Source organism: Mustelus asterias, chromosome 15, assembly GCF_964213995.1.
Source record: "Mustelus asterias chromosome 15, sMusAst1.hap1.1, whole genome shotgun sequence".
Lineage (NCBI taxonomy): Eukaryota > Metazoa > Chordata > Chondrichthyes > Carcharhiniformes > Triakidae > Mustelus > Mustelus asterias.
Window position 1 is genome coordinate 78,907,768 of NC_135815.1, and position 23,391 is coordinate 78,931,158.

Sequence of the window (23,391 nt, forward strand, 5' to 3'; positions counted from 1 at the left end):
AAGGAAAGATGTAGACTGCAGGAAACTAGCATCAGATTGCACCCTATGACATTTAAGAATTAGTTAGAAATGCACAAAGCCCTGTAATTTATAGGGCTATGGACCTAATTCTTCTTCAGCTGGCACAGACACAATGAGCTGAGCGGCCTCCTCCTGTGCTGAAAATTTTCCACGTTTCTATAGTTAATTTTACAATTGGTGTCAGAGTTCAATGTTCTGCCTAGCCTTACAGTGAGAGTGACCTAGGAAATAAATAATTCAAGTTAAAACTTGTATGCTTCACAAAACAATATACCGTTAGTACAAGATTAAAGGAACACCTTTCTACACAATGTTTCCTTATTGTACTCGGACCTTTTCCACACACGCCTGCTGTAGTGCATTACTGACGTGCATTGAAACCAGAGAGATTAACAGCTCAGAACGATGCCATCATGTCCATGCTGATTCTTTGCGAGAATAATCAAAAACTGCTCCCACTGCTCTGAACTTTTACCTTAAAAGATGCAAAGCCTCAACTCCCTTTGTGCTAAAGCATGATGCATTCCAATACCTCTCTGCATAAAGAAATCATCCTAATCTCTCTCCTCGCTCTTTGGGTAATAATTTTAAATTGATGACTTCTCTATCAATGAATCCCAATCAAAGCAAATAGTGCTTCTCTATGTGTCCCATCTAGATTTTAGAAAAACTAGCAAATCTTGCTTTAATCTTCTCTGCCCCAATGGAAATAACCTCAAGTCTTATTTCATAAATATGCTTCCCCATTCCTGGTAATCTAACACCATGCAGAAACAACACCAGTAAGAAATAGTAAAAAGTCTCACAACACCAGGTTAAAGTCCAGCAGGTTTATTTGGAATCACAAGCTTTCGGAGCACTGCCCTTTTCTGCTGTTGTGAGACTTCTTACTGTGCCCACCCCAGACCAATGCCGGCATCTCCACATCAACATTTTGAAACGAACAGATAGAATATTTTTTGAACAGTAAGGAAAGGAAAAAGCCAAAATCCACTGAGTTTGGGCAATTGCATCTCTCCAGTTTGACTCAGTGTATATTCAGTATTCATACGCTCCTGCCCTTTGATAACATAGGATCGGGAGTAGGATATTTAACCCCTCAAACCCCATTCCACCCTTCAACAAGATCATAGCTGATCTGTGAACTAACTTCATGCATCCCTGATCCCATGTCCTTTAATATCTTTGGCTATTAAAAATCTATCAATTTAAATTGTCATTTGCCATTTGCAGGGGTGGAGAGACGGTGGTGCAGGGGACTAATGATCCATGATCCAGCGACCCAAGGTTCGAATCCCATCACGGCAGATGGGCGAATTTAAATCCAATAAAACATCTGGAATTAAAAGTTTAATGGTGACCATGAAACAATTTGCGATTGTCATAAAAATCCAAATAGTAAACTAATGTTCTGAATGAAACCTGCCATCCTTACCCGCTCAGGCCTACATGAGACTCCAGACCCACAGCAATGTGGTAGACTCTTAACTGCCCTCTGAAACGACCTAGCAAGCCACTCAGTCTAACAGCACTGTGGGTGCACCTACACCTCAAGGACTGCAGCTTATCAAGGGCAGCAAGAGGTGGGCAAAAAATGCTGGCCTAGCCAGCAACACCCACATCCCATAAATGAATAAAAAAACAAGAGTTCCAAGCTTCTACCATCCTATAACTACATTATAGTTGAAGCACGAGTTCTGTGCCCTTATATTCTAGTTTTCCAGCTATAAAGGTCAGTAGTCCATTGGCTTTTCAGGACCTGTTCATTTATGTACCCGAATGGCCCCAACACCCATCAACCCCACCCTACCATCCACACTCTCCCCTCCTGAGCCCTCAGCACTCCACACAATGGCACTTTGAACCACCATGTTTTCTAGCATTCACCATTTAGAAAGTACTCTATTCTATCCTTGTTAGGTCCAAAGTTGATAACCCCACATTTTTCATTTTGAAATACATTTGCCACAGTTCTGTCCAGTCATCAGCAAATCTGGTTATGTGGCTTCGACTCCATCAGTCATTAATAAATATGGGAACACGTGAAGCCCCAAAACAGATCCTTGCAGGTCGCCACTCATCACTTTCTGCTAAATAAAGTACCTATCCATTATCCCTACTTTCTGTCTCGTGCCACCCTGCCAATTTCCTGATCAGGTCAATAACTTGTCTTCAGTTCCATGAACTTCAACTTCAGCTAACAGTCTTTTCTGGTGGACTTTATCAAATGCCTTCTGTAATTCTGTAAATAATAACCATATACATTCCTCTGTTACTACTTTAATCAACTCTTCCAAACATTCAATCAGGTTTATTACACGGTTCTCTCACCAGCTCAAAGCGTTCAAGGTGCTCAGATGACTCTATCTTTAATTATGGACTCTGCCAATTTCCAGACTACAGATATTCAGATAACTGGTCCATAATTCCCGAGCTTCCCTCTCTCCCATTTCTTAAATAGTGAAGTAAAGGCACAATTTTCAAATCTAAAGGAACGGTCCCTGAATCGTGAGAACTTTGGAAGATTATAGTTAGGGCATCTGCAATGTTCTCACCTACTTTCTTTAAAACTCTGGGATGGAAATCATCTTCTACTGAGGGATTTATCATGTTTTAGTGCCAATATTTCCTTAATTACGGTTTTTTTGCTTGCATTCATTATGGGGAGTTCCTGTTCCTAATTCAATAAATCCTCATATGGAACTGAAATATAAACAAAGTACCATGCATATTCTTACCTGTTGGAATTGATGTCTTATCAACTGGCAAGTAGTTCTGCGCTTCTATAGAAACCTCATGGTCATAGATGTTAGGGAATCCCTGAACGGAACGAGGAAAAGGTGAAAATGATAACATTTGAACTACTTGCTTACAGCTGAGAACGCTATATTTCATCTGTGTTTTCAAAGCCTTCCATGGTTTCATCTCACCTTAGTTCTGATCAGAACTCACTGGCCGGGATTCTCTCAAAACAAAACTAAGTGCCCAACGGACAGGAAAACAGGAGTATTTCCCGCTCGCTTTTTGGGCGTACTTACCAGATCGTATCTCCGACACTGAGCAATGCGAAGCGCCTCAGCGTGATTCCCTCTGTTAAGTAGGGGGTGGGGGCTATTCCCACCTGAGAGGCTGGCAGCATAGTGCTGAGCGGGCCACTGCTTATGGGCCGATCTGTCAGTGCAGAGATCAGCACATGTGCTGGTTGGTCCTTCCCATCGCTGGGCCAGCCCTGACCACCACCCCACCCCACCCCTACCACTCCATGGTCAGCCCCGATTGCCCTTTTCCCTCCCCCTCCCACCTGCAGAGTGGCAGTGGGTTCACACCCCCCACTCACCGATCGCCCCCTCCCCCAATACGCCCCACTCTCTTGGCACTGCCAGAAACCCAGTGGGCAGTAGCAAGGTGCCCCTTGGACAGTGCCAGGGTGTTAGGCTGGAATAATCAGCTCTGCGTTGATTCCCAGTGTGGTGCTGATTGCACTAAAAGAGCACACTTGGGAGACCAGCAACTGGTGTAACACTGGTGTCTCCTGGCCATTATTCCTCCAGTTCTGGCCTTTTGTATATCTGATTTCCTTCACTCCACTGCTGGCAGCCCTGCCTAGAGCTAAGGTCTGAAACACAAGAATTTTCTTCCCCACACTTCTTTACCTCTCTCTTCCTCTTTTAAAACTCTCTTTAAAACCTATCTCTCCAAAGTGTTTGGTCACCATTCCCAATGTAATTTTCTTTGACTTGAGTGTGAATTACTTTCTGATTATATTCTTGCGGAGCACCCTAGGACTATGTCAAAAGTTGTTATATAAATGCAAGTTATTGTTTTGCTATATTAAAGGCATTACAGAAATACAATTCGCTGTTCTATCAGGGTTGGATTATTTACAATTTGCCTGGTGCATTTGGAACAGAAATGCAAAAATGTTTCAGCAGGTGCGAGAATAAGTCAAATCTATATTTTGGACTCAGTGCCACTGAGAGTTGAAGGCTTCATTCAGTTCCTGATTTGACTGGGTCATGCTTGGGAGGTACCAAAGGAGTGATGGTCAGGTCCAAACTCGCCTTGGTCATCCCCAGCTTGTGAGCATACCTTGCAGCTACGGAAAGGAGGAGGTCAGATTGGGCAAAGAAAAGAGAGCCAACAACAATGGAAAGAACAAGAGGAAACTCAATCAAGGAAACATAAGAACATAAGAAATAGGAGCAGGAGTAGGCCATCTAGCCCCTCGAGCCTGCCCCGCCATTCAATAAGATCATGGCTGATCTGACGTGGATCAGTACCACTTACCCGCCTGATCCCCATAACCCTTAATTCCCTTACCGATCAGGAATCCATCCATCCGCGCTTTAAACATATTCAGCGAGGTAGCCTCCACCACCTCAGTGGGCAGAGAATTCCAGAGATTCACCACCCTCTGGGAGAAGAAGTTCCTCCTCAACTCTGTCTTAAACCGACCCCCCTTTATTTTGAGGCTGTGTCCTCTAGTTTTAACTTCCTTACTAAGTGGAAAGAATCTCTCCGCCTCCACCCTATCCAGCCCCCGCATTATCTTATAAGTCTCCATAAGATCCCCCCTCATCCTTCTAAACTCCAACGAGTACAAACCCAATCTCCTCAGCCTCTCCTCATAATCCAAACCCCTCATCTCCGGTATCAACCTGGTGAACCTTCTCTGCACTCCCTCCAATGCCAATATATCCTTCCTCATATAAGGGGACCAATACTGCACACAGTATTCCAGCTGCGGCCTCACCAATGCCCTGTACAGGTGCATCAAGACATCCCTGCTTTTATATTCTATCCCCTTCGCAATATAGGCCAACATCCCATTTGCCTTCTTGATCACCTGTTGTACCTGCAGACTGGGCTTTTGCGTCTCATGCACAAGGACCCCCAGGTCCCTTTGCACAGTAGCATGTTTTAATTTGTTTCCATTGAGATAGTAATCCCATTTGTTATTATTTCCTCCAAAGTGTATAACCTCGCATTTCTCAACGTTATACTCCATTTGCCATATCCTCGCCCACTCACTCAGCCTGTCCAAATCTCTCTGCAGATCTTCTCCGTCCTCCACACGATTCACTTTTCCACTTATCTTTGTGTCGTCTGCAAACTTCGTTACCCTACACTCCGTCCCCTCCTCCAGATCATCTATATAAATGGTAAACAGTTGCGGCCCGAGTACCGATCCCTGCGGCACGCCACTAGTTACCTTCCTCCAACCGGAAAAACACCCATTTATTCCGACTCTTTGCTTCCTGTCGGATAGCCAGTCCCCAATCCACTTTAACACACTACCCCCAACTCCGTGTGCCCTAATCTTCTTCAGTAGCCTTTTATGGGGCACCTTATCAAACGCCTTTTGGAAATCCAAAAACACCGCATCCACCGGTTCTCCTCCATCAACCGCCCTAGTCACATCTTCATAAAAATCCAACATGTTCGTCAAGCACGACTTTCCCCTCATGAATCCATGCTGCGTCTGATTGATCGAACCATTTCTATCCAGATGCCCTGCTATCTCCTCTTTAATAATGGATTCCAGCATTTTCCCTACTACAGACGTTAAGCTGACCGGCCTATAGTTACCCGCCTTTTGTCTCCTTCCTTTTTTAAACAGCGGCGTAACATTAGCCGTTTTCCAATCAACCGGCACTACCCCAGAATGCAACGAGTTTTGATAAATAATCACTAACGCATCCACTATTACCTCTGACATTTCTTTCAATACCCTGGGATGCATTCCATCCGGACCCGGGGACTTATCCACCTTCAGTCCCATTAGTCTACCCAGCACTGCCTCTCTGGTAACATTAATTGTATTAAGTATTTCTCCTGCTGCCAACCCTCTATCGTTAATATTTGGCAAACTATTTGTGTCCTCCACCGTGAAGACCGACACAAAAAACTTATTTAAAGACTCAGCCATATCCTCATTTCCCACTATTAACTCCCCCCTCTCGTCCTCCAAGGGTCCAACATTCACTCTAGCCACTCTATTCCTTTTTATATATTTATAAAAACTTTTACTATCATTTTTTATATTAATTGCTAGCCGAGCTTCATAGTCTATCCTTCCTTTCTTTATCGCTTTCTTAGTCTCTCTTTGTTGTTTCTTAAATTTTTCCCAATCACTTGTTTCTCCACTATTTTTGGCCACTCTGTACGCAGCTGTTTTTATTTTAATACTCTCCTTTATTTCCTTCGTTATCCACGGCTGGTTCTCCCTTTTCTTACAATCCTTGTTTTTTGCTGGAATATATTTTTGCTGAGAACTGAAAAGGATCTCCTTAAAAATCCTCCACTGTTCCTCAGCTATCCTACCTGCCAGCCTGCTCTCCCAGTCTACCTTAGCCAATTCATCCCTCATCCTATCATATTTCCCTCTGTTCAAACAGAGGACACTGGTTTGGGACCAAACTTTCTCCTCTTCCATCTGAATCAGAAATTCGACCATATTGTGGTCACTAGACCCAAGAGGGTCCTTCACAATAAGATCCTTAATTCTACCTACCTCGTTACACAATACCAGATCCAAAATAGCTCGTTCCCTCGTCGGTTCCGTAACATGCTGTTCAAGGAAACTATCCCGACAGCATTCTAAGAACTCTTCCTCCATTCCACCCTTACCGACTTGAGTCTGCCAGTCAATGTGCATGTTGAAGTCCCCCATGATTATTGCCGTTCCGTTTTTACACGCATCCCTTATCTGCTTGTTTATAGCCCTCCCTACCTCAACATTATTATTTGGGGGCCTATATACCACACCTACTAGTGTCTTTCTCCCTCTACTATTCCTCATCTCTACCCATAATGATTCCACGTTTTGTTCCTCAGAGCCTATGTCATCCCTCAGTACTACCCTGATATTATCTCTTATTAATAGCGCGACCCCACCACCTTTTCCTTCCTGTCTATTCTTCCTAAACGCCTGATACCCCTGGATATTCATCTCCCAGTCCTGGTCACCTTTCAGCCACGTTTCTGTAATGGCCACTAGATCGTACCCACTCGTGCTGATTTGCACCATCAACTCATTTACCTTGTTCCGAATGCTTCGTGCATTCAGGCAAAGTGTCCTTATTCCAGCTTTTATCTGGACCCGCTTTGATGAGTCGCGAACACCCTCTCCCTCTACTCCCTTATCTAAATTACCGCCTTCATTCACTTGCACCCTCTCCTCTACCATTAATTTTGTAATTCCCCTTACCCCTGCATCCTCCACCCCATCAATTAGTTCCTTGATCCTAGTCAACTCTTCTAGCTCCCCTCCCCCCAACCTATCTAGTTTAAATTCTCCCCAGTAACCTTAGCCAACCTACCGGCCAGGATATTGGTCCCCGTGTGATTCAAGTTCCACCCGTGATATAAACATCCATGGTGCAGGGAAATGCAATCATAAAAGTTCACATTTCTGTAATAGATAAATTTAAATTTATGATGACAAACCCTTGTCTGTTCACCAAACTTCAGAGATCACATGGAGTGTCCTCTTGAACACTGATTACAACATCATGCGCCGATTAATGCTTCATTAGCTTCACTACTGGGCAGCAAATAACCTTGTGACATGTTCTCAGCAGTGGCCGACTATCTTATTAGGTATCAGCCATGGTTCAGCTGGTAGCATTCGTGCCTCTCTGTCAGAAGGCTTGAAACCCACTCCAGAAACTTGAGCACAAAATCTTGACTAACAGTCCAATGCAGTACTGAGGGAGTGCTGCACTGCCAAAGTTGCCAGGTTTTGGATGAGATGCTTAACAGAGGCTCCATCTGTCCTCAGGTGGACATAAAAGATATAAGTATACAAATTCTTTCTTTTTGTTTCTACTTTGGTGGCAAGAAACATTTTCAATCGAGGTTACTAAGTGGAGAGCTGGTTTCAGGGGCCGCCAGAACGAAAAGGAAAATGCCTCCACCAACTCTATGGTCCTTTTATAAGTGGATAAATTATACACTGTATCTCAAAAATAATTTATAGTTTCCCATGGGTCCAGACCACATTGCCAGCTTGGATGCCCTTGCCCTCCATAAAATTGACCTGATGGTATTCATTGTACATTTGTGATCCCTGTAGGGACCGATAACTTTTAAAAGTAGGAAATTTCCACAAAGCCAATGGAAAGAAAACTGTTGGACAAGATTTAACTTAGAGTCACAGAGGTTTACAGCATGGAAACGGGCCCTTCGGCCCAACTTGTCCATGCTACCCAGTTTTTAAGCACTAAGCTATTCCCAATTGCCCGCTTTTGGCCCGTATCCCTCTATACCCATCTTACCCATGTAACTGTCTAAATGCTTTTTAAAAGACAAAATTGTACCCACCTCGGCTACTACCTCTGGCAGCTCTTTCAAGACACTCACCACCCTGTGTGTGAAAAAATTGCCCCTCTGGACCCTTTTGTATCTCTCCCCTTCAACCTAGGCCCTCTTGTTTTAGACTCCCCTGCCTTTGGGAAATGATGTTGACTATCTACCTGATCTATGCCCTTATAAAACCTTCTACTGTAACAAACAACTAAAACTAACATAATCCAAACATTAATTAACAAACGATATTTCAAACAAAAAGATAATTTTTTTAATGCAGTCAGCTCCCACTCTTTCTGCCCCCTCCATTGTGATCTCATTTACCTGCACGAATCCAATCGCGCTTCATCCCCTAAAAGTTCACTCATCCGTGATTAAGAATGTAACCATCTCGATGCCATCAATGATGTAAAAACTCAAACCAAAAGACACTGCAGGGATGCAAACTTGCCTCTTTTTGCAAAATTGCTGCTTCTGTGCTTCAAAAGCTCGTGCAGCGTGTCAAACCGGCAGTAAGCTGCAACACCACAGTTACATCCAAACAGCACACATGCACCTGGTCCCAAAAAGTTAATAAAGAACATGCTGTACTTGTACATTATGAAATTCTTCAGAGACCTTAAAAGAAACACTGTTTGTCCTCTTGCCCTTAAAGAAAGATCGCATTGCAAATGTCCCTCCACTGTGCACATGCAGACTCCGTGTGCACTTGGAATGTTGAGATAAGACAATACATCACTTCACTAAAAGTGTCAGACAGAGCCAAGCAGAAAACATCCCAGGAAGGTGATGACACTGGAATAAAAAGTCACAATCCTAGATAGACAGTGAAATGGTCCAAGTGTTTCCATGCAAGCCAAGGAATACACTGTGAATGAATCCACAATCAGGTACATTAGGCAGTCGGAAGAAAGGGACAGTGTTCATGTTTCTGATGGTTGCACAAGTTAACCTTTGTAAGCAGGAGAGATCCACATTTAGAGGATATGCAGCAGTTACTCAATGTGTGGATAGAGCAGCAGCATCAAAGGAGGACCCCAGTTAATGGTCCAATCATTAGAAATAACAAACACGTAAGAGTAGTGAGGAGGGTAGTGCTGGTGTCACTGGTGATAGTGAAGGTGGTACAGAAGGTGCCTCTCTTTCTATTTCTGAAGAATTCTCAGCCAGCCCAGCGTTGGACCAATCGCTTAAAAAACCGTTCCGGGCTGCACAATGCAAAGTTGCTGGGAGAGGCGGCTTTAGCTGATCATTTATCTGTTGGAGTTTTCCAAGGTGCTGCAGGAATACATTGAGGAGAGAGGCTACCAGGCAGCAAAGGTCTTCCACATAGATTAAACTGGCCCGTTCTGGAAGAAGATGCCAAATAAACCTACATTTCAAAAGAAGATAGCCCTGGGTTTAAAGAAGCAAAAGACAGGTTGACAATTCTGCTATGCCCAAATGTAGCTTTAAATGTAAACCAATGCTGGTTTATAGGTCAAAAAATCCTTGAGCGTTCAAAGGGATCCACCGCCAGTCTTTGGGAAGGCTAACAACAATGCATGGGTTACAGCAATCATTTGTGAAGACTGGTTTGCCAATTGCTTTCTGCTAGAGGTCCACATTTATCTGAGGGAAAGGAACCTGTCTTTCAAGATCCTACTAACTAATCCTTAATAATGCATCTGGGCATCCACATTCATCCAGATGTTGACATTTTGTTTTTACACCAAATACAACCTCACTAATCCAGCCAATGGACCAGGGGGTCATTGCCTCCTTCATGGCTTCCTACACCTGAAGAAGTTCCAGCCTTCTGGAGGCAGATCCCTCAACCACAGTCCATGATTGCTGGAAGGAATTCAACATCCTCATAGCAGGAGGCAAAATTAAGGACTCGTAGGATGAAGCGAGTGCTTCAACCATGAATGCATGCTGGAAAAAGTCTGGCCTGAGGCTGTGAATGATTTCACACGGTTCTCCAGTGTGGAAGCTGAGGTGACCAGGATTGTTGACTTGGCAAAACAAGTTGGAGGAGAGGGATTTGAAGACATGACCATAGCTGAGATCATAGAAATCATAGAAACCCTACAGTACAGAAAGAGGCCATTCGGCCCATCGAGTCTGCACCGACCACAATCCCACCCAGGCCCTACCCCCATATCCCTACATATTTTACCCACTAATCCCTCTAACCTACACATCTCAGGACACTAAGGGGCAATTTAAGCATGGCCAATCAACCTAACCCGCACATCTTTGGAATGTGGGAGGAAACCGGAGCACCCGGAGAAAACCCACGCAGACACGAGGAGAATGTGCAAATTTCACACAGACAGTGACCTAAACCGGGAATCGAACCCAGGTCTCTGGAGCTGTGAAGCAGCAGTGCCAACCACTGTGCTACCGTGCCGCCCACGTGAAGTGGATGAGTTGCTTCGATCTCATCATGAGGAACCCTCTATGAAAGATTTGGATGAACTGATGAGATTAAATAAGCGTAAACTGGCGCAGGAACGGGAAGAAGAGCCTAAAAAGGGTCAGTTCACAACCAAGATGATGGCAGATCTCATAAGGGCAGCCAAAGTTTTGAAAAAACAGACAATAGACCATGATACCAGCATGGAAAGAAGCATTGTCTTTTGTACAGCGATTGATACAGCTACTGCTCCTTACAGAGAACTTACAAAAACTGAAAAACAAAAGGTGAAGCAGTCAACAATAACATTATTCTTCTACTCTTATCATCCAAAGCAACACCCGCAAAGGCCAAGTACCCACTCCATCTACATCCACTCTCAAACAAAGCACGGTAGCTGTGTTATACAGTACAGCACTCTAACACAGAAATGTAGAAACTAGAAGCAAGAGTTGGCCATTTGGCCTTTCAAGCCTGCTCCACCATTATTTTGATCATGGCTGATCATCAAATTCAATATCCCATATCCATTGATCCCTTTAGCCCCAAGAGCTATATCCAATTTCTTCTTGAAATCACAATGTTTTGGCCTCAACTACTTTCTGTGGTAGTGAATTCCACAGATTCACCATTCTCTCGGTGAAGAAATTTCTCCTCACCTCAGTCCTAAAAGGTTTACCCCTTCTCCTCAAACTAGATCCCTAATTCTGAACTCCTCTACCATCGGGAACATTCTTTCTGAATGTAGCTATATGCTGTATTCTGTAAGTGACAAGTTTTAAACTGTCCCTTTTTTCTTGTGTTAACAAGCAATTTCTTGTTGCTTTCCATGTACCGTAATGTACTATGATTTGTAAATTGTGCGACTGCATTCTGTAATTGAAAAATTTTACATTTTCATATCTTATGTTGACAACAATTTTTTTAGTAGAATTCTCTTCAACCAATCAAAAGACGTTTCAATTAACTCATTTCATGTAAAAATGCGAAATGGGATGGAGGGAACATATCAAATTCAGTTCCATTATAAACTGTGTTCGCCATTCACGATTTCACCCTCCACGAGACCTCACGGAAATGGAACCCCATGCGAATGGCAGCAGTTAACTGCGATCGATACAACAAAGTTATGCCTGATTATCATTACAAGTACTCTCATTACTTCCCACACAAATGAGAATCTTAGGCTTTCCAACTCAGCTTCCATTTTGTAGAATCTCTCACTTCCCATCCAAATAGCCCTTGTGTCACATTCACCAGCAGCTGTATTCCATCCAAAGTCCTTGGACACAGCTGGACAAGAGATACATCTATCAACCCTCTCTCACTCAGGTCACAACAGTCCTGATGGCACAAAATCCCCTCGAGACTCCCTTCTCTGACCCCTTTAAGCAGTCTGGTGGGCTCTGGTAACACTAAAGCAGAAGCAAAGGGCCTTGTCCAAGCCATGATTCTTTGTTCCTCCTGTCCTCAAACTCGGTCCTTTCCAACTGTATAACAAATCTCTACTCTACTCTCAAAGACCTGCTTCCCCACTGGGATCTGAAAGCCAACAGAAAACTGTCTTATATGGAGGGAACCTTGCTTTGTTTCCTCTTCCATTCTTAGCGTGTTTTGAACTGCAAATCTGACACAGGGTTGGAGTGTGGTGAGATAGCCTCTAATTCAAACTTATTGAAGAGAGGGAAACCATGCGAGTTCAACTTCTTGATTTGCTAACATGCAAACGGATTCAGGAAAAGGAGGAATGTTCAAAGTAAACAAGTTGCAACATCATGCACCGCAATAAAAGAAAACAGGCAAAGCAAGTGTTTTTCTATTGGCACATATTGAAATGAAACAGAGCAGATGAATTAGTTAGAGCACCAAATGTCCTTTGAAACGTGTACATGCATTAGCAGCTAAAGATGATTTTCCACTTCCTATTTACCTTTGCTTCATCCCCATAGCAACATCAGGTCACATGGGCACTTTGTGGAACCTAATGATGTCAGAATCAGGAAACTAATTATCACTCTTTCAGAATGCTCCAAGTCCAGTTGGCCTGAAAGGAAAATACAGGCTTTTCCCAAAGCACATGGGTCATCAAAGTTGCCCACGTTCACCTGCGACAGATTCCCCTGAAAAACCAAGTGACACGGATATTCCCAACACACAAGAGTGCTCACATTTTTTTCCTAATCATTCATAGGACATGGGTGTCGCTGGCTGGCCAGCACTTATTCCCTAGTTGCCCTTGGAAAGCAATTGAGAGTCAACCACGTTCCTGTGGCTTGGAGTCACATGTAGGCCAGACCAAGTAAGGACGGCAGATTTCCTTCCCTAAAGGACATTAGTGAACCAGATGGCTTTTTCCAACAATTGACCATGGTTTCATGGTCATCAGTAGATTCTTAATTCAAAATATTTTTTATTGAATTCAAATTTCAGGGCCCACTATTTAACATTCATAGAATCATAGAAACCTGCAGTGCAGAAACAGGCCATTCGGCCCATCAAGTCTGCACCGACCACAAACTCACCCAGGCCCTACTCCCATATCCCTACACATTTACCCGCTAATCCCTCTAACCTACGCATCTCAGGATACTAAGGAGCAATTTTAGCATGGCCAATTAACCTAACCCGCACATCTTTGGACTGTGGGAGGAAACCGGAGCACCCGGAGGAAACCCAAGCAGACACGAGGAGAATGTGCAAACTCCACACAGACAGTGACCCAAGCCGGGAATCGAACCTAGGTCCCTGGAGCTGTGAAGCAGCAGTGCTAACCACTGTGCTACCGTGCCACCCCTTGATATAACATTGATATGGCGTAGGGCATCGGAGGAATCGAGGATGTAGGTGGGAAGGGACTGGACAAGAGGAAAGAGAATGGAGTCAAGATAGGAGGAAATTAGTTTGATGGGGCGGGAATAGGCTGACATGATGGGCTGACCAGGGCAGTCCTGTTTGCGGATTTTAAGAAGGAGGTTAAAGTGGGCTGTCTGGGATTGGGAGACTATGAGGTTGGGAGCTGTGGAGGGAAGATCTCCAGAGGAGATGAGGTCATTGACAGTCCTGGAAACAATGGCTTGATGTTGGTTGGTCGGGTTGTGGTCCATGTGGAGGTTGGAAGAAGCATCCGAGAGTTGGCCCTCAGCCTCTGCTAGGCAGAGGTCCTTACCCCAGACAACAACGGCACTGCCCTTATCGGTGGATTTGATGACAACGTCAGGGTTGGTCCAAAGAGAGCGAAGTGCAGCAGGTTCAGAAGGAGGCGAGTTAGAGTGGTTGAGAGGAGTAGAGAAATTGAGATGGTCAATGTCATGTCGACAGTTCTTGATAAAAAGATCCAGAGCAGGTAAGAGGCCAGGTGGAGGGGGAATGCTGGAGGTGGGTGAAAAGATCTGCTGAACGGAGGGGGATGCACAGGGGAAAGAGGCAAAGGGAAATCCTGTCAGAGAGAAGAGCCGTACTTCTTCAGGGAAAGCATTCCTGGAAGAGAAGTGACAGTGAGTTAAACACTAAGATAAAGGCAAAATACTGCAGATGCTGGAATCTGAAATCTGTTTCGGATTCCAACATCTGCAGTATTTTGCGTTTATCTTACTGTTAAAAAAAGGTGATCTTACTTGGCCTGCGAGATTGAAGTAGGAATGGTTGGTCAGATTTATTGGAGTGGGCTTGGTGGTCCGAGCTTTGTAATTAATCGCCAGTTCTGCTCCATCGAGAATATACGTCACCCAGACTTTCAACTCCCCAGGATATCCTTCTTCTCCATCAGCACTTGTCATCAAAAACCTCACTCCATTCGGCAATATTTCAGGTGTCCAAAGCACCTGGAAGAAAAAGTAAGACACGTTAAAAATGCATTCGCCTGAAACCAAAAGAAAAAAATTACTAACCAATTTAGTTGATACCATAGTAAACGGAAATGGATCAAATGTCGAGATTAGGAACAGTGGTAGCATCTCAGCCCCTCAAGCCAGCTTTGACATTTAGTTGGATTGTGGCTGGTCTGCATCTCAAACCCATTTACCCAACCTTAGTTCCATGTCTTTTCAAGATTTACAAAATAAAAAACCTTCAAGCAAACAGCAGGTGGGATTTTCCAGCCCCTCCCGATGGTAGGATCTTCCAGTCCTGCCGAAAACAACCCCATCACGGCAGGCTTCCCGCTGGAGGGACGGGCAAGCCATGCAAGACACCATAGACATCGGCGGGACTGGAAGATCCTGCCAGCGGCCGCCTCCGCTGTTGGAAAACAGACCGCAGGTGGGCAGAGGTAGAAAACCCCACCCACGGTTTTTTGCAGGAAGAGCCTTATGGTGTAATTTTTTTTTAATTTCAAAAATATACTTTATTCATTAAAAAAACTCTCAAATAAGCCATTGCAAAACGACATATCCGATAATTACAAACAGTGCAAAAAAGACCAGTCATTTTCACAATACTTTACAATGCTTATTTATAAGATATTACGTTCACTACATTTCAGTTCTTTAAACTATATACATTCATCAGATTTCACTGTGTGCTGTTGTTTTTTTCAGATTAGCACACAGTTACGCAGGCCGAGGGTGTTCTACAATTACTGGGCCCTCGATCTGCCTCGGTTGAAAGGCTTTAAACGGTGGCCTTTCCCAGCGTTATGGTATAATTTTTTTTTTATTTCAAAAATATACTTTATTCATTAAAAGAATTCTCAAATGAGCCAGTGCAAAACGACATATCCAATAATTACAGTGTAAAAAAAGACCATTCATTTTTACAATACTACATGATGTTCATTTACAGGACATTACATTCATTTCATTACTTGAAACTACATACATACATCAGATTTACTGTGTGCTGTTATTTTCCAGATTGGCACACAGTTACGCAGGCCGAGGGTATTCTGCAGTTACCGGGCCCTCGGTCTGCCTCGGTTGAAAGGCTTTACACGGTGGCCTTTCTCCATTGTGCCTTTGCGGCGGCTGCCCCAAGCTTGAGCGCGTCCCTGAGCACGTAGTCCTGGACCTTGGAATGTGCCAGTCTGCAACACTCGGTTGAGGACAAATCTTTCAACTGGAAGATCAGCAAGTTTCGGGCGGACCAAAGCGCGTCCTTCACCGAGTTGATGACCCTCCAGCAGCAGTTGATAATTGTCTCGGTGTGCGTCCCCGGAAACAGCTCGTAGAGCACAGAATCCTGTGTCACCGAGCTGCTCGGGACGAACCGCGACAAATATCACTGCATCTCACTCCAGACCTTCTTTGCAAAGGCACATTCCACAAGGAGGTGTGCGACCGTCTCATCACCCCCGCAGCCGCGTCGAGGGCAGCGTGCGGTGATGTTGAGACTTCGCGCCTGCATAAAGGATCTGACGGGGAGTGCCCTTCTCACCACCAGCCAAGCCAGATCTTGGTGCTTGTTTGTGAGTTCTGGTGATGAGGCATTCGGCCAGATGACACTGACAGTCTGCTCAGAGAACCATCCGACAGGATCCTCCATCTCCTTTTCTCTCAGGGCCTCAAGGACATTACGTGCTGACCACTGCTTGATCGCCATGTGGTCAAAGGTGTGTTTCCGGAAAAATTTCTCTACGAAGGACAGGTGCTGCGGTACGGTCCAATTACTTGGAGCGTTCCGTGGCAGTGTGGCCAGACCCATTCTCCGCAACACATGGGACAGGTAGAACCTCAAAACGTAGTAGCACTTGCTGTTAGCATACCAAGGATCTACACACAGCTTGATGCAGCCGCACACATAGGTGGCCATCACGATGAGGAACGTTGGGAACGTTTTTCCCTCCGTTCTCTAGAGATTTGTGCATCACTTCCCTCCGGACACGATCCATCTTTGATCTCCAGATAAATTTGACGATGGCCTGGGTCACTGCTGCTGCGCAGGATTTGGGGATAGGCCAGACCTGCGCCACGTACAACAACACTGACAGTACCTCACACCGGATGACCAGGTTTTGTCCGGTGATAGAGAGGCAGCGTTGTTCCCACGAGCCCAATTTTTGCCTCACTTTGGCGATGCACTCTTCCCAGTTTTTGGCGCATGCCCCTGCCACTCCAAACCATATCCCCAGCACCTTAAGGTAGTCTGCCCTGACGGTGAAGGGGACAAAGGATCTGTCAGCCCAGTTCCCAAAGAGCATAGCCTCGCTCTTGCCCCGGTTGACTTTGGCTCCCGAGGCCAGCTTGAAATGCTCACAGACTTGGAGGAGCCTGCGAACAGACGAGGGGTCCGAGCAGAAGACAGCCACGTCATCCAACAGGGAGGCTTTGACCTGCGTGCCCCCGCTGCCTGGGATTGTAACCCCTTTGATGCCTGGGTCGTTTCTGAGGGCCTCGGCAAATGGTTCAATGCAACACACAAAGAGGACGGAGGAGAGAGGGCAGCCCTGCCTGACTCCAGACCTGATCTAAAACATATCTGATTCCCACCCGTTGATTGAAACTGCGCTACTGATGTCTGTGTAGAGCAGTTGGATCCAATTACGGATTCCCTCCCCAAAGCCCATTTTGGAGAGCACATCCATCATGTAGCTGTGCAATATTTTGTCAAACGCCTTCTCCTGGTCTAGGCTGATGAGGCAGGTATCCACCTGCCTGTCCTGCACGTAGGCGATCGTATCCCTGAATAGCGCGAGGCTATCAGAGATCTTCCTGCCTGGCACAGCACAGGTTTGATCAGGATGGATCACAGACCCCAGAGCAGACTTGACCCGGTTGGCGATGACCTTGGCTAGAGTTTTATAGTCCACGTTCAATAGTGAAATGGGTCGCCAATTTCATGTTATGGTATAATATTTTTTTAATACTTTTCCAATTCAATCAAATCAAGTCCAATTCAGAGTCTCAACAAGTTGAGACATTTCCGATCCAAGCTGACAAGACAGGGTATGCAACCCTTTACCCTGTCTTGGGCCTGATCTACATGAGCCAAGCTGATTGGAGGAGGCGCAGGTCTTCCTCCTCCAAGGCTTGATCTCATTTGCATCTTAGCCAAAAGGCCGAGATGCCGCTTTTAAAAATTGCTTCATATGAAAATGAAGCTTAAATGTAACCTAATGGCCTCAACCAAGTGCAGCATCCGCATAACTACACTTGATCTTAGCCAAAAGGCCGAGAAGCATGTTATGGTATCATATTTTTTTTTGTACTTTTCCAATTCAATCAAATCAAATCCAATTCAACGTCTCAACAAGTTGAGACATTCCTGATCCAAGCTGACAAGACAGAGTCTGCATCCCCTGTGGCCAGACCAGGTTCTACAGCCTCCGTCTCGGGCTTGATCTACATGAGACAAGCTGATTGGAGCAGGCGCAAGCCCACCTCCTCCAAGGCTGATCTCATTTGCATCTCAGCCAAAAAAGGCCGAGATGCCGGTTTTAAAAAATTGCTTCATTTTTAAATGAAGCTTATAATACAACCTAATGACCCCAACCAAGCACAGCACGGACGGGCAACCCATACCGTCCATACTACACTTGATCTTAGCCAAAAGGCCGAGAAGCGATATTTTTTTTATACTTTTCCAATTCAATCAAATCAAATCCAATTCAAAGTCTCAACAAGTTGAGACATTTCCGACCCAGGCTGACAAGACAGGGCAAGCGACCAAATTGCCCTGTCCTGGGCCCGATCTACATGAGCCAAGCTGATTGGAGGAGCAAAGCAACACCTCCTCCAAGACTTGAGCTCATTTGCATCTTAGCCAAAAGGCCGAGATGCCGCTTTAAAAAATTGCTTCATATGAAACATATGAAGCTTCAGTGTAACCTAATGACCTCAACCAAGTGCAGCATCCGCATAACTACACTTGATCTTAGCCAAAAGGCCGAGAAGCGATATTTCTTTTTAATACTTTTCCAATTCAATCAAATCAAATCCAATTCAGAGTCTCAACAAGTTGAGACATTTCAGATCTAGGCTGACAAGACAGGGCGAGCGACCAAACCACCCTGTCCTGGGCTTGATCTACATGAGCCAAGCTGATTGGAGAAGGGGGAGGTTCCTCCTCTAAGACTTGAGCTCATTTGCATCTTAGCCAAAAGGCCGAGATGCCGCTTTTAAAAATTGCTTCATATGAAACATATGAAGCTTCAATGTAACCCAATGACCTCAACCAAGTGCGGCAGACCATCCATACTACACTTGATCTTAGCCAAAAGGCCGCAAAAGGCCGAGAAGCGATATACTATGGGCAGAACCTTAGGGAGGCAATGAGGATCTTGGCTACCAGCTGGAAAGCCGGCAAGACATCAGCGGAGTCTCTTTTTGGTAAGGCCACATGATATGCAAATCAGGCACTTGACAGGCCAGTTCAGGCCTTCCCCTGAGAACAAGAACCCTGCTGTGAAGTCCTGCCCACTGAGAACTGTTAACTACCAGTCTGTTAACTACCACTGTTAACCAGTGTTTACCCCAGTCCAACGCCGGCATCTCCACAGCTGTTAACTAATCAGAGTAAGAAGTCTCACAACACCAGGTTAAAGTCCAACAGGTTTATTTGGTAGCAAATACCATAAGCTTTCGGAGCACAGCTCCTTCGTCAGATGGAGAGAATATCTGTTCTCAAACAGTGCAAACAGACACAGAAATCAAATTACAGAATACTGATTAGAATGCAAATCTCTACAGCCAGCCAGGTCTTAAATGTACAGACAATGTGGGTGGAGGGAGCATTCAACACAGGTTAAAGAGATGTGTATTGTCTCCAGACAGACCAGCTAGTGAAATTCTGCAAGTCCAGGAGGCAAGCTATGGGGGTTACTGATAATGTGACATAAATCCAAAATCCCGGTTTAGGCCGTCCTCATGTGTGTGGAACTTGGCTATCAGTTTCTGCTCAGCGACTCTGCGCTGTCGTGTGTCGTGAAGGCCGCCTTGGAGAACGCTTACCTGAAGATCCAAGGCTGAATGCCCGTGACTGCTTTATCTTTTAGTTAGACAAGGTGGCCTCACAACTCATTTTTAGATCTGGATCTTAGATCTTAGATTTTAGATCTTAGATTTTGGACTTTAACCTGGTGTTGTGAGACTTCTTACTGTGCTTACCCCAGTCCAACGCCGGCATCTCCACGTCATAACTAATCAGAGGCCAGGCTGAATCCAAATACACATACTGAAATCCAGTTTGAATTATATTGTGATCCAAGTGTAACATGATAATGCTTGTTCTATGAAAAAATGTCCATGAGGGTATAACATAAAATATTCCTCAACTCATTTCCTGCAAGACAGTGTATTTATGGATTGTATATCGGCAATGCTTAATACAAAATAAATTCAGTGCTCAATGAAAAATCAACATACTATCAGCAGTAACTTGCATTTATATAGTGGCTTCAAGTCCCAAAATGTTTCAGAGTAATGATTCAAAACAGACACCAAGCCATAGGAGCAAGTGGTGACCAAGTTTGGTCAAAGGAGTGAGTTTTAAAAGACAGAGAGATCGATGGAAGAAAATCCCAAAGTGGAATTAATGATAGGAGAGTTATAGAAATGATAACAGAAAGTATTTCCAATCAAAAGCTTTTGTGTGCATTTAGCTGTTGCATCTCCCAAAAATCAGTTAGCAAATCATGTTCAAAAGTGTAAAAAAAACTCCCATTGTTTACTGCGTGTTACGTTGCTCAGCAACCCCCTCACAGGCATCAGCAATAACTTGTATTTGTATAACACTTCAAAGTGACTTAGTAATTAGGCAAAAAAACTAATGACGATTGCAAAAGGAGTTATTGGGAGACTGACCCACGGCTCGGTCAAAGAGGTGGGTTTTAAGGAGCATCCTGAAGGAGGAGACTGATGAAGATAGCCAGAAAGAATTTAGGGAAGATGTCCCAGAGCCTAGGGCATGTCGGCTGAAGGCACACCCACCAATGGTGGGGGGAAGGAAGTAGGCAATGGGCACAAGGTCAAAAGTGGAGGAACAGAAACGTTCTGGGTGTTGTCGGGCTGGAAGAGATTACAGAAATGGGGAAGAGCAAAACATGAAGGGCTTTGAACATTAGGATGATCTTTTCAAATTGGAAGAATTAGGGAACCGAAAGCCAGTGCGGGTCAAAAAGGGCATGTCTAATTGGGCAGGAATTAGTATGGAATAAGGTATGGGCAGCAGTAAACAGTCAGATTTCACTCTACTAGACCTGATGTTTGGATCATCTGAAACGCAAAGATCTAAAAATGAGTTGTGAGGCCACCTTGTCTAACTAAAAGATAAAATGTATACACCGAACAGCGACCCTTGACAGTACAAATATTCTGTCCTCAAAGGCACAATACACCAAATATTAAAGTTTGGTAACATCCATATTTTTAAAAAATCAACCGCAAAGCAGAGGCACAACACGTTTCTGCAGCATGGATCAGAACTGCTTTTCACTGGGCTAACTAACTCAACTCCCCACAGTTAGCAAATTGCATTGGCAAAAATGTTATTATTATTGTTGTTGTTTCACTTCCCGCACCCAGTGGCGCACGAGGCAGATTTTCATCTGATTCCACAGCTGGTTTTTCCTATAACAGGTCGCTAGCCTGTTACCCAGAGGCTTATAGCTTGAGGGGCGCCACTCCACATCAAGGATGGCGACTCAGGCATCCTGCCTGCTCTTATCACCCGCCGTGACGATTGCAAAAGGAGTTATTGGGAGACTGACCCAAGGCTCGGTCAAAGAGGTGGGTTTTAAGGAGCATCCTCAAGGAGGAGACTGATGAAGATAGCCAGAAAGAATTTAGGGAGGATGTCCCAGCGCCTAGGGCATGTCGGCTGAAGGCACACCCACCAATGGTGGGGGGAAGGAAGTAGGCAATGGGCACAAGGCCAAAAGTGGAGGAACAGAAACGTTCAATCTGTTTAGCTGCATTATGAACACATCTTCCTTGGCCATTGAGTCCTGGGCTGGGACTCAAAACCCAGAGCTTCTGGCTCAGAACCAGGGATGCTACCCACTGTGCTACAAGGGCTCCTGTGGCAAAGATGAGGGCCCTAAGGTCTCACACACCTTTTCAAGGAAGTGGAGATCCAGTGGGGTGGGATTCTGCCTCCTGTTTTAGAGATAGATCACTTAAATACTCTTGGCATGCACAATGTCCTGTGGAGCCACATTGAGATCCACCTGCCTCGACCTACAATGGAAGTGTTACCTCAACCCTCCAACGGATTACTCCTGATGCTCAGGAAACAGACGATTCCTGGCAGAGGTAATGAATTCCAGATGAATCCTACTCCTGTCAGACATGATTCAAGATCTGGACAACATTCAGGTTTGAACTGATAAGTGGCAAATAATATTCATTCCATACAAGTTCCAAGCAATGACCATCTTCAACCAGAGAAAATTTAATAATCTCCCCTTGGCATTTAATGGCATTGCCCATCACTGAGTTCCCCACCATCAGCATCCTGGGGATTACCATTGACCAGAAACTGAACTGGACTAGCCATATAAATACTGTGGCAACAAGAGTTAGTCAGGGGCTGGGGATTCTGCCATTAAGAATTAACTACCAAAAGGGAAATTGCTGGAAAATCTCAGCAGGTCTGGCAGTATCTGTAAAGAGAGAAAAGAGCTGACGTTTCGAGTCCAGATGACCCTGGAATTAACTTCCTGACTCTGTACCATCTACAAGGCACAAGTCAAGAGTCTGACGGAATACTCTCCATTTGCTTGGATGAGTACAGGTCTAACACTCAAAAATCTCAACATCATCCAGGACAAAACACCCTGCTTGATGGGCATCCCATTTACCACCTTAAGCATTTACTCCCTCCACCACTGATTTACAGTGGCAACAATATACAAGATGCTATATGCAGTTGCACCTCAACACCTTGTTAAGCCTCCTTCGACAGCACCTCACAAACCTGTGACCTCATCACTTAGAAAGACAAGGGCGGCAAACATAGGAGAATATCACCACCTGCAAATTCCCCTCCAAGCTACACAACATCCTGACTTGGAAATTTATCACTGTTCCCTCACCATCACTGGGTTGCAAACCTGGAACTCCCCTCGTAACAGCCCTGTCAGTGTACCTACACAATACAGCAGTTCAAGAAGACAGTTCCCCATCACCTTTTCATGATCAAATAGGATGGACAACAAAGATTGCCTTACCAGCGACCCACTCATGAAAGAATCTTAAAGTGGCTGTGGTTCAAGTGGCATTACTGGAAAGAAATTACAACATGCTGCTGTGCAGAGGGACCTGGGGGTCCTTGTGCATGAGACGCAAAAACCCAGTCTGCAGGTGCAACAGGTGATCAAGAAGGCAAATGGGATGTTGGCCTATATCGCGAGGGGGATTGAATATAAAAGCAGAGATGTCTTGCTGCATCTGTACAGGGCATTGGTGAGGCCGCAGCTGGAATACTGTGTGCAGTATTGGTCCCCTTATTTGCGGAAGGATATATTGGCCTTGGAGGGAGTGCAGAGAAGGTTCACCAGGTTGATACCAGAGATGAAGGGTGTTGATTATGAGGAGAGACTGAGCAGATTGGGTTTGTATTCGTTGGAATTTAGAAGGCTGAGGGGGGATCTTATAGAGACCTATAAGATAATGAAGGGGCTGGATAGGGTAGAGATGGAGAGATTCTTTCCACTTAGAAAGGAAACTAGAACTAGAGGGCACAGCCTCAAAATAAAGGGGGGTCAGTTTAGGACAGAGTTGAAGAGG

The 23,391-nt window shown here is 44.8% G+C and overlaps 1 protein-coding gene and 2 pseudogenes across 1 annotated transcript in view; all 3 read right to left on the reverse strand.

The window, feature by feature from the left end:
- galm (galactose mutarotase) overlaps positions 1-23,391 on the reverse strand; it is a 62,607-nt gene that overhangs the window by 16,098 nt on the left and 23,118 nt on the right. Inside the window, exons 3-4 of the mRNA XM_078230200.1 lie at positions 14,347-14,553; positions 2,760-2,841 (exon numbers count right to left, since the gene is read on the reverse strand). Of these exons, the coding sequence (XP_078086326.1) occupies positions 2,760-2,841; positions 14,347-14,553 (289 nt within the window). The remainder of the gene's footprint in view (positions 1-2,759; positions 2,842-14,346; positions 14,554-23,391) is intronic.
- Positions 18,004-18,230, reverse strand: LOC144504971 (U2 spliceosomal RNA; annotated as a pseudogene).
- On the reverse strand, positions 18,362-18,562 carry LOC144504979 (U2 spliceosomal RNA; annotated as a pseudogene).